Source organism: Eubalaena glacialis, chromosome 1 (assembly GCF_028564815.1).
Source record: "Eubalaena glacialis isolate mEubGla1 chromosome 1, mEubGla1.1.hap2.+ XY, whole genome shotgun sequence".
Taxonomy (NCBI): domain Eukaryota; kingdom Metazoa; phylum Chordata; class Mammalia; order Artiodactyla; family Balaenidae; genus Eubalaena; species Eubalaena glacialis.
In genome coordinates, this window is record NC_083716.1 from 65,618,887 (window position 1) to 65,631,366 (window position 12,480).

Here is a 12,480-nt window from a genome sequence, read left to right on the forward strand (position 1 = left end):
AAAGAAGTGCTACACATAGCCTCAAAACAAAATTAACTAAATCCGTTTTAATTTTAGAAGACTGCCAAGTTTTTTTTTAATAGACTTCATTTTTTAGAGCAGTGTTAGATTCACAGCAGAGCTGAGTGGAAGGTACAGGTATTTCCTATCTACCTCCTTGCCCCCAAACATGTATAGCCTCCTCCAGATTGCCAAGTGGTAGGTAAAATTTACTAAGGAAACGAACGGTAACACAGTGGTGTTACAAAATTCACCTTTGTAGGACGGTGACCCTCTAAAGTAAAAGTTTTCAATCTAGGCTCTCCAGAGCCCTAGAAGTTCTACAGCATCTCTTTTGTACGATACCACAATGGGGAGGGAAGAAGGTTATCCGTAGTGGACTGGGCTCAGGGTTCTTCTGACCTGTTTAACCAGAGTAGCTCAATCCAGTTTTTACATACTGTATTTCAAAAGGGTTTTACAGTTAAAAAAAAAAAAGTTATTGAAAATCACTGCCCTGAAGCAGTGGTTCTCAAAGTGCAGTACTCAAACCAGCAGCAGCACCTGGCACCTTGTTAAAAATGCAAATTCTCAAGTCCCAACCCAGACCTACTGAATCAGAGTCTGGGGATGAGCATTGTGTGTTAACAAGTCCTCCAGGTGATTCTGATGCATGCTGAAATTTGAGAACCAGTGCCTCCAATATTTCAGATATTTTGCTTAGGTAGTTGTTTGCCTTCCTTTAAGCACTGCTATCCTCAGTGGAAATCAAAACAGAAATTTTAGATTATAGATGAAAATATGCAAATATCAGTATTTTAGGATATCAGAATAATATTTCTTACACAATTATATTTGGATTACGGCTGCCATTAGACCTTATCCAAGGGTTATTTTTAAGAACCCTGAAGTCTTTAATATAAAATAATTTCAGCTATTAGATGACCACCTAGACAGCTCTACAGAGAGGTCCCAAAGTATACTGAAAAGTCATATTCCAATATTATGAGTGAGGAATTCTTAATGTCAATTCTTGACTAGTTTCAATCAAAGATTAAAATTTAGGGACTTCCCTGGTGGTCCAGCGGTTAAGACTACAGGCTCCCAATGCAGGGGGCCCAGGTTCGATCCCAGGTCAGGGAACTAGATCCCACACGCCGCAACCAGAAGCTCCCGCACACTGCAACGAAGATCCCGCGTACCGCAACCAAGACCCGGTGCAGCCAAACAAATAAATAAATAAATATTTTTTTTAAAAAAAGATTAAAATTTATCTGACATGCAACATACCTCTTTCATATACTGATTATATAGAGCTTCTGATGATTCTAGATAAGCTTGTGCAGTTTCAATTTCTTCTCTTTCAGACCACAAGATACCCAGGTTATTCTGGAAAATAAAGAGAAATAATGACAATATAACTCTTCCAATGAAGTAGTTTTCATAGTTTCAAAGTCAATACTTACCTATCAGATAGTATCAATACTACAGTCTGATTAACCATGAATTAATTATTCATAATACTACTGTCCTTACGTCGTGGGAGGCAGCCACTAAGATGGGTTCCCTGGTGATTCCTGCCTCCTGGTGCTCATGCCCTGTATAATCTCTTCCCCTTAAGTCTGGGCTGGATTTAGTGACTTGCTTCTAACAAATAGAATATGGCAAAAGTGATAGAAGTTCTCTTCCAACATCAGGTTACAAAACACTGTGGTTCCATTTTGGGTGCTCCCTCTTGCTTGTACTCTCTGAGGGAAGCCAAATGCCATATTCTGAGCCACCCTATGGATAGACTCACGTGGTCAGGGAGGTCAACAGCCAGCAAGGAATCGAGGCCCCTCAGACCAACAACCTGTAAGAAACTGAATCCTGCCAACAACCAGGTGAGTGAGCTTGGAAGCAGATTCTCCCCAAGCTGAGCCTTCAAGTGCAGCCCCAAGCAGGCCAACAATCTGATGAGAGACCCTGAGCCAGAAGCAACTAGCTAAGCCATGCCTGGATTCCTGTTATAATAAAAGTTTGTTGTTTCAATCTGCTACATTTAGGGGTACAATGTTACATTTTAAAAACTAAGCCAGTTTTTCCCCTGCCACAGGACTCTTTTTATCAGACTCTGTATAGGGAAAATCAGGCCTGTTTACAAGGTCAGAATTCAAGACTAGCTCCCCTTTAGACAATGGGGTTACTCTGCCTCCCAACCCTTGAGACAGCCTTTCAGGCACAGGAATACTTCTGAGGCTGGGCTTCCACCATCTTTTGCTTACCTCCCTAGGGAAGGGAACAGAATAAGGAAACAAAGTTTTTAAAGCAAATTCTTAACCTGGGCCCAAGGACCCACAAGTTTCCCATGAAGAGAATTCAGAGTCTATGAATGTAGATGGAGAACTATTACAAACTTATTTTCACTATGTCTTACGAAACAGTATTACAGTACCTGGGATTTCTGTGGCCTATAGAAATGAAAAAAATCTTCATATTACAGCTTGCAGATATCTCAAAATACCATTTATATTCATTAGACAGATGTTATTTAATGTGTTAATAAGGAAGTTCATATATCACTATATCATACATTTGTTTTAAAAAATATTTTGGGGGGGCTTCCTTGGTGGCGCAGTGGTTGAGAATCTGCCTGCTAATGCAGGGCACACGGGTTCGAGCCCTGGTCTGGGAAGATCCCACATGCCGCAGAGCAACTGGGCCCGTGAACTACAATTACTGAGCCTGCGCGTCTGGAGCCTGTGCCCCGCAACAAGAGAGGCCGCGATAGTGAAGAAGCCCGCGCACCGCAATGAAGAGTGGCCCCCGCTTGCCGCAACTAGAGGAAGCCCTCGCACAGAAACGAAGACCCAACAGAGCCAAAAATAAAATATAATAAATAAATAAATAAATAAAATAAAAAATAAAATATTTTGGTAACTTCTATGTTATCGGTTTCTTTTATAATCCCTACATTTTATTTTATACATTTAAAATCATTATTCTGTTTCATGAAATACAGGCTTCAGTAGATTGCAAAAGGGGTACATGACACAAAAAAACATGTATAAAACCCTACAGTTTAAAGGTGATATGATCACTGCCCTGGAACACAGACCTCTGGTCTTATGGCTTCACGTAATATACCTATTCTATAATTTTTTTTAAGTGACTTGATCAGTTCTCGGTGTCTAGGACTGCAGGTAGGTCATAGTGATAAATTACTGAGATTGGGCAGTTCTCTCCTCTATATTACTTATGCAATCCTTTGCGGTACCCTGGGGAAGCTTAAAGGGCTCTGGCCCACTACTAATTTACCGATTATTCTGCCCACCTAGCCTCAGAGAATATAATCTCCCTTAATATTCATTTCTTGAATTTAGAAATGAATCCACAAGTCACCTTTTCTCACTCCCTAGGTCAACTTATTTTTCCTCTGACAACAGTCCCTGAGATTCTCCATTTGGCCATGACACCAGCACAACCCCAGCAGACTGTACCCAGCCTAGAGAGATTAGCGACACACCCACTACCAGGAACTGCTTAGCCACATTTACTCTAATTTGACGGGATGGTGATGCATTTAGGCTGCTAGATCCAGGGTAGGCTGTGCCACAGAAAGCAACAACTCTGGTGTGTGATAAATCTTAAATCAAGTAGAGACCCTAGAGTGTGTCTAGAAATGACTAAGGGTTTTTTTTAACCATAACCTATTGAGGTCCTGAAGTTAAGGACCATGCAAGGGATCTAGAACTGATTTGATTTTTCAAAATTAATAGTGTTAATATTTTTTTCAGTGTTTACTCCACAGAGATGACTGCTTTTGACATTCTACGTAAATTATTTTTACAATATAAATCCCATAATACATCAGAAAGTACTGTATCATTCACAAAGCAACATCATGTTCTTGCCCTTGGGATAACAGAATAGGTAAGGAAAAAAAATAAATACAAAACAAAAACAGCTAAAAAAGTACTACTGGTGAATTCTACCAAAAATGTAAGGAAAAAATAATACCAACTCTACACAAATTCATCAAGAAAAGCAAAGAGGAAAGAACACTTCCCATCTCATACTAAACCAAAGACACAACAAGAAAACTACAGACTGATATCCTTCATGAACAAAGATACAAAAAATATTAACAAAATTTTAGCAAATCCAGTCCAACAATATATAAAAGGGTAATATTTTACTCGTTTGGCTTGGCAAAAACTCCAAGTGGAGTTTATCACAGGAAAGAAAGGTTGGTTTAACATTGGAAAATCAAGCAATGTAATTCACCATATTAACAGACTAAAAAAGGAAGAAAAAAATCATCTCAGATGCAGCAATGAAATAATGATGTGGAGTGAAAGAAGTCAGACCAAAAGAAGAGCATACACCATATGATTCCATTATGAAATTCTAGAAAATGTGGTGGAGGAGGGCAAGGAGAAGGGAGAGAGAATAAAGGAGTGAGAGAGGAATTACAAAGGGACACAAGGAAACTTTTAGTGGTGATGGATATGTTCATTACCTTGATTGCAGTAACTGTTTCATGAGAATATAAAGATGTCAAAGTTCATCAAATTGTATACTTTAGATATGTGCAGTTTACTGTACATCAATTGTACCTCAATAAGGCTATAAACACACAAAAAACATCCTCCTTATACATATATATCCTGGCAGTGGGGAGAATAATCTACTAATTTGTCAAGTTAAATTTCACTCAGGAAATGCAAGTGTATATTGCTGATAGCACAAATTAGAAGGAAAACCAGATAAAAACCATTCCTAAGGCCCCCTTCTTCTGGGGAAGGTAGAAGGGGACAGTCTCCCTTGATAATCTAATGTGGGTCCAGGTCCTGTATATCTATAGTTTCCCAGGAAGGAGACACCAGATTGAGACAAAAGAGTCAGAATATCACAAATTCCCATGGACTGATACTTTCAAATTTTTTCCTACACATACATACACACACACAGTTAGTCTTTCGCCAAAATGGAATCACTCTATGTAATTCCAAACATGCCTTTTAGTCTTCCCTCTCCTCTTAGTATTGATATTATGGTTAACAAGTATAAATCATTATTTCTAATGGCTGCATATTGTTCTTCTGTATGGATGTACCAGTATTTATTTAACTACAGATCTCACTAATGTTTATTTTATTCTTTTTTTTTTTTGAAACTAACAATGCTGTGACAAACATCCATGTTAACATACCTTTGCATACCTGTCTCAATATTATTTTAGAATATTGATGTGGAATTTTTAAGTCAGTCTTTTTTTTTTTTTTTTTTTTTTTTACTACTTATTTATTTATTTTTGGCTGCATTGGGTCTTCGTTGCTGAGCGCGGGCTTTCTCTAGTTGCGGCGAGCGGGGGCTACTCTTTGTTTCGGTGCGTGGGCTTCTCATTGCGGTGGCTTCTCTCGTTGCGGAGCACGGGCTCTAGGCACGCGGGCTTCAGTAGTTGCGGCTCGTGGGTTCAGTAGTTGTGGCTCACAGGCTCTACAGCACAGGCTCAGTAGTTGTGGCGCACGGGCTTAGCTGCTCCGTGGCATGTGGGATCTTCTTGGACCAGGGCTCAAACCCGTGTCCCCTGCATTGACAGGCGGATTCTTATCACTGCGCCACCAGGGAAGCCCTAAGTCAAAGTCTTGACTCAAGAGTTTTGATACCTACTGATCTCCAGAAAGTTCTATGAATTTATATTTCCACTAGCGATAATGCTAATGGACAGTATCCATCTCCTCATTGTTTCTCCAACAATAAACGTAACCAATATCTTTAATAATCTCTGCCAATGTGATACAATTTTTCTATCTCATTCTTTCAGTTTGCTTTATTAGTAGTGAGGTCATATCTCTCATCATATATAGCAAATATTAAACGTAATAAAATGCTATAGAGTGGTAATGCCATTGGAATAAACAGATCAACTAAACAGTAGAGTTCAGAAACAGGCTAGCATAAGCCCAATCTAATTAAAATACTATTGCTGTACCTCCCAGGCTAGTTCCAGTGCATTACTTTTCTTTTCATATTTTTATATTCACTTTTCTTTATTCTTTCAGATAAACATATTCATTTTGTCAAGTTCTAAGAAAAAAGAAAGCCTATTGTGATTTCAGCAGGAATTGCATCAGACCTATAAATGAACATCAGGAAAATGATGTTTAATCTTGCCACCTAGGAACATGGTATATCATTCCTTTTAAGATTATCAGTTCTATTACCCCAACACTGCTCTTTGTAAATGCAATTTCTAAAAATAATATTTTTAACAAGTTTTTGCTTATATACAGAGTATTACTGATATTATATATTTACCTTATATCCTCCTGTTTTATCAAACTGATAGTTCTAAGACTTTTACAGTTGATGACTTTAGGTTTTTTAGGTATACAAAGATCACATATAAAAATGATGATTTTTATTTTTAAAGACTGATACTCTTATTTGCTTTCTATACTATTGCAACGGCCAGAACATCTAATCAAGGTTTTGTTCCTGGTTTTAGTAAAAATATCTCTAATAATTCACCCTTCAGAAAAGGCTGACTGTTCAAAATACTGTAATTCATTGAGCATACGATGTCACAAGTTTTAAGACACAATTATTTTATGTATCAACAAGAAAACATTGCCAAGAAAATTATGACACAAAATCAATCAGCTCTAAGATGGATCCTGATTTCAGAAATATTAATATATATAAGAACATGCATATTAAAATCAATAAAATACAGCAAATACTGGAGATCCTATATTACATTAAGGATGTAACATTACATTAATGTAATGTTCATTACATTAATGAACATTAACATTTTTTTAATGTTCATTAAGATTTTAGGCAGCCAAATGGTTGAAGAAAATTTCAAATAACTGAGATTTTGTTTGAATTCAGTATCTTATGGATTTCATTAGATCTTTCATCCACTCAACAAATATTCAGAATGGGCCTATTATGTGCCAGGGACTGAGATTACAAATAGTGAGCAAAAAGAGATATAGTTCCTGTTATATGTAGCTTTTCATTTAATTGGGCCATGATAACAGAATATAACCTATACAATTTCCTTTTTAATTTTGAGGTTTTTCTTTGAGACCTACTCACCATAAGATCAATTGTGATAAATGTTCCCTGGATCACATATACTAGGAACTGGAACTACTGAATGTAAGGGTTTGTGAGCTTACTTAAGCAAAGTACCTGACACAAGAAGTTCATACAAGGGCTTCCCTGGTGGCACAGTGGTTACGAATCCACATGCCAATGCAGGGGACACGGGTTCGAGCTCTGGTCCAGGAAGATCCCACATGCCGCGGAGCAACTAAGCCCGGGCGCCATAACTACTGAGCTTGCGCTCTAGAGCCCGTGAGCCACAACTACTGAGCCTGCGTGCCACAACTACAGAGCCGGTGCTCCACAACAAGAGAAGCCACTGCAATGAGAAGCCCGTGCACCGCAGTGAAGAGTAGCCCCCGCTCGCCGCAACTGGAGAAAGCCCGCGCACAGCAACAAAGACCCAACGCAGCCAAAAAATAAATAAGTAAATAAATAAAATATAAATAAACAACTTAAAAAAAAAAAGTTCATACATATTTGTATTCTGAACTGTTATGTTCCTGACGACAATGTCAGACTTATTTCTTAATAAACCAAGCACCATATAAATAGGAAACACGTATTTTAAGAATTCAAAGGTAGGAGGAAGAGGTCAGTTCAGCACAAAATGATCCAAAGAAAGTTACATATAAGTATGAGGTGAGTCTTGAGATCGGTTTTGAAGAACGGGCAGGAATTCCCTGGGAAGCAAACGAATGACTATAGCAAGAACAGAAACTGAAGATTTTAGATACTTTGTTTCAAATTAAGAACGTACTCTGGTCATTCTTTATAATTTCCTTGAGACCTTAAATTAAGAAGTAAATTACCTTGGATTTTTCTTAACAGAATGAACAGGATTTGGAATGGTGGAGAGTTGGAAGGTCTCGGGAAACCAACGCGTTGACCACGACTAAGCGAAGCAATAAGTGATGCTGGTGGAGTGGGCGAAGAGGGTGGAGAGGGAGTTTGGAAGCCGCTTATCACAAAGGTGCTAAAACGTGGGGACAAATCGTGCCTTATACGTTTGCCTTTGGTCTCGGCAAGAGTTGGGGCCCCTCGCCACCCCCTGGCCTCCAGCCAACAGCAGGGCCGAGCTCGCTCTCACCTGAGCCTGGATGTAGAGTGAGACGCAGTCGTGCGACAGTCGGTACTTGCGCAGTAGCCTCAGGCATTTCACCAGATGCTCCTCCCCCGCCGACAGCTCCTCCGTGTCGATGTGGTTCACCCCGAGATGGAACTCAATAACCGCCCGCCTCACTGCCCCCTGGGCGACGGGCCCCTCAGCCTCCACCAATTCAGCCGGCAGTCCCAAGGCGTGGTCCCCTGCGCCCAAGCTGTCATCGGCCTGAGGTCGCTCATCCTCGTCTTCAGGCGCAGGGCCCAACAGAGCCTTGACCTCTTCCAGCAGCGCCCGGGCGCTGTATTTGGACTTGTACGGCTCCTTTTCCGGGTTTTTATGCAATTCTACTCGAGACAAGGCTAGCGCAGCCTGGAATTTCTCACGAATCTCGGCCCACGGAGCATCCGCCATAGCGGCCTCCACAGCCTCGGTTTCCTCAATGTTTGCAAACAGGACTCCCGCCTTCCTTCTGCTTTGCGACACTTCACTTACGGCCCCCCCCCCCCCGACAGCCCTGCGCCTGCGCACTGCAGAACGATATCCAATGACGTCCGCCAGGGGAAAGGCAATATGCTTGGCAGTGACCAATGGGAAGGCGCAGTAGTCACCATAGCAACCGTTGTCATGGAAAGGAACCTGTCCTGGCGATAGTCCCACCTCCAGCCCCGCCCTCTGCGGTGGTGAATCTATCTCTTGTTGACCCGGTGAAGTTGTAGCTACTTAAAAATATCGATTGACTTCAACAGATCACAAGGAAATATTGTTTACAAACATAGCTGGTTAAGTACTCTCGTTAATTGATATAAGCTGAAAGGCAGAAACCTTTTGACATTAGTATATAACCCAGCCCATCACTGGATAAAAATGTAACAAGGATCCATGTACTGTTATTAATACATAGCCTCTATGAATGTAAAAAGCACTGAGTGATCGAAAAATATTTTCACTTCAACCCTGAAACACAGGTTGTAGGGATATGTCCAACATCTCAAAGTAATACAAGAGTTAAGTGCCAGAGCTGTGACAAGACGCTTCAAGCAAGGCTTTTCACATTACATAACCTTCCAAAATTATCGTCAAATACGAGGGGCGGGGGCCGGGCCGGAGAAGGTTTTACTATCAAGAGCTGGGTATATAAAATGCTTTGAGATACACAAAGGAGCACTGATTTTGGAAGCTCATAGACACAAAGTTTGAATCTCAGATCTGCTTCATATTGATTAGCTTCTAATTTTCTAAGCTTTGGGTTTCTCAAGTAAAACATAAATGATAATATTACTTATCTCTACAGAATAATTCTTAGGAATAAATGAAATTAAACATCTGTCCTTTATAAATGTTAGTGCTCCTCAGGATTCTTTCCTAAATTCTGTCCCGGCGAGATCTTACCCACTTCCAAGATTTCCATTACATGGGCTGCTCACTTCCAAAACTTGGGTCTCCAGGCCAGATGGCACTCTGGAGCTCCAGAATGTAATATTCATCTCCCAACTGGAACAACCACTCCTGAATGTTCCACTGACTCCTGTATATCAGTATGTTCAAATTGGAACTCATCAGTTTCCTCTTCACGTACCCCTTCCCTCCCACACCAAAATTTGCTCTTAAGTTCTGCATCTCAGTGAGTGAGACCACCATACACCAAGCTGATGATTTCCTGCACTCTCCTTTCTTCTCTCATCCTTAAATGTAAAACCCAGTACTAGCCACCTCCAGTCCACCTTCTAGAAAGCTCTTACATTGGTCTACTTTTCATCTCCAGTGATTTAGACCATCATCTTCTGAATTACTTTTAACAGGTACTCTTGCTGCCAGTCTGGCTTCCTACCAGAGCATTTTCCACAACACTTCAAATGACTAATTCGTTCATTCAATGAATATTTAAAATGTCTGTTATTTGCCAGGCACTGTTCTAGGATCTGGAAATTCAGCAACTAAAAAATCTTTCTGCCCTAGTATAGGGAAAGACATTAAATAAACTATATAGTAATGTCAGATAGTAAGTGTTATGGAAACAAAGGAGGAGATAAGGAACGTTAGCAGGTGAGGCAAGGTTGCTATTTTTATTTTATTTATTTATTTGTTTATTTTTGGCTGCATTGGGTCTTTGTTGCTGCGCACAGGCTTCCTCTAGTTGCAGCGAGCGGGGGCTACTCTTCGTTGTGGTGCGCGGGCTTCTCATTGCAGTGGCTTCTCTTGCTGCGGAGCACAGGCCATCGGCGCGCAGGCTTCAGTAGTTGTGGCACACGGGCTTAGCTGCTCTGCGGCATGTGAGATCTTCCCACAACTACTGAAGCCTGTGTGCCTAGAGCCCGTGGTCCGCAACAAGAAAAGCCACTGCAATGAGAAGCCCGCGCACCGCAACGAAGAGTAGCCCCCGCTTGCTGCAACTAGAGGAAGCCTGTGCGCAGCAACAAAGACCCAATGCAGCCAAAAATAAATTAAAATAAAATAAATTTATTAAAAAAATCAGTAGTGTAAAAAAAAAGTCATAGTAGGTGCCCAGTATATATCTGTTTGTGACTAGGAAAGTGATTGGCACATGGTTAATAATGGTATATAATTACTATGAGCCAGTTAACATTCTATATATTTAAATCATCTAATCCTCAGAACAACTCTGTGAGATACTATTATTATTCCCATTCTGCAGATTAGGAATTGAAGTCTAGAGAGATTAATAATTTATCAAAGGTCACATACAATAAATAGGCAGTTTTGCTCCAGAGCCCACACTTTTAATCATTATGCAATACTGTCTTGTAGTAGGAGCTCAATAAACCACCGCGACACACAGTGCTGACCTCTAAAGACCTAGCTGGAAGAACGCCCAGATGAAAACTAAAATAGCCCAGATGAAAATTAAAATAGAGATTTTTTATAAATGTAAGGATAAATCCTTAGACAGACACACCTGAGAAACACAAAGACATGGGACTAGGAAACTCAAGATGGGAGAGTTCTGCCTGCCATTTGGGGAACAGTCCCTGTGGAAATTGTCCAATGAATGGCACAGAGTACAGGTCACCGTTAACACAGTGACCTGAGATTTAGGCGATGATCACCTCTTGCTGTTAACATCAAAAGACAGAGGGACAACTGGACACTGGGTACACTTCTCGATCTAATTATCTATTACGTTAGATGCAGAGGGACAAGGAGCTTGTAAAGTGACAGATGGAGATGTCTCAGCAAAATTCAGAATGTGGCAGAATCTACAGAACAAATGGGGACTTCCCTGGCAGTCCAGTGGTCGGGACTCTGCCTTCCAATGCAGGGGGTGCGGGTTTGATCCCTGGTCGGGGACCTGGGATCCCACATGCCACTGGGCCAAAAAACCAAAAACATGGAACAGAGGCAATGTTGTAACAAGTTCAATGAAGACTTTAAAAAATGGTCCACATCAAAAAAAAAAAAAAACCAAAAAAAACAAAAAAACGACATATGCACTTATCTTTTTTTTAATTATTTTTTTAATAAATTTATTTTATTTTTTTAAATTTTTGGCTGCGTTGGGTCTTTGTTGCTGCGCACGGGCTTTCTCTGGTTGTGGTGAGCGGGGGCTACTCTTCATTGCGGTGCGCAGGCTTCTCATTGCGGTGGCTCCTCTTGCTGCAGAGCATGGGCTCTAGGTGCACGGGCTTCAGTAGTTGCGGCACGCGGGCTCAGTAGTTGTGGCTCGCGGGCTTAGTTGCTCTGCGACATGTGGGATCTTCCCGGACCAGGGATCAAACCCGTGTCCCCTGCATTGGCAGGCAGATTCTTAACCACTGCGCCACCAGGGAAGTCCCTGCACTTATCTTTTGACTCAGCTGTCCCACTCCTAGGAATCTACTCTGAAGATACCCCTCCAACAGTATGTAAATACATATATAACAAGGTTCCTCACTGCAGCATTGCTTGTAATTGAAAAATATTGGAAACAACCTATGTGTCCATACATAATAAGAAAATGGTTGAATAAACTATAGTATACCCACACAATGGAGTATGATGCAGTTGTAAAACAAAGAATAAGATTGCTATGAACTGATGTGATTTCCAGCATATACTGTTAAGAAAAAAAAGCTCATGGGGCTTCCCTGCTGGCGCAGTGGTTGAGAATCTGCCTGCCAATGCAGGGGTTACGGGTTCGAGCCCTGGTCTGGGAAGATCCCACATGCCGCGGAGCAGCTAGGCCCGTGAGCCACAATTACTGAGCCTGCGCGTCTGGAGCCTGTGCTCCGCAACAAGAGAGGCCGCGATAATGAGAGGCCCGCGCAGCATCTATAGGATGGTACCCTTCATGTTAATAT

At 41.0% G+C, this 12,480-nt stretch overlaps 1 protein-coding gene across 2 annotated transcripts in view; it reads right to left on the reverse strand.

The window, feature by feature from the left end:
* KIFBP (kinesin family binding protein) overlaps positions 1-8,651 on the reverse strand; it is a 36,208-nt gene extending 27,557 nt beyond the window's left edge. For both annotated transcript variants that reach the window (XM_061197555.1, XM_061197550.1), the window contains exons 1-2: positions 8,171-8,651; positions 1,270-1,368 (exon numbers count right to left, since the gene is read on the reverse strand). In XM_061197555.1, coding sequence (XP_061053538.1) covers positions 1,270-1,368; positions 8,171-8,596 — 525 coding nt within the window. In that variant the 5' untranslated portion in view covers positions 8,597-8,651. The remainder of the gene's footprint in view (positions 1-1,269; positions 1,369-8,170) is intronic.
* Positions 8,652-12,480: the final 3,829 nt, after the last annotated feature.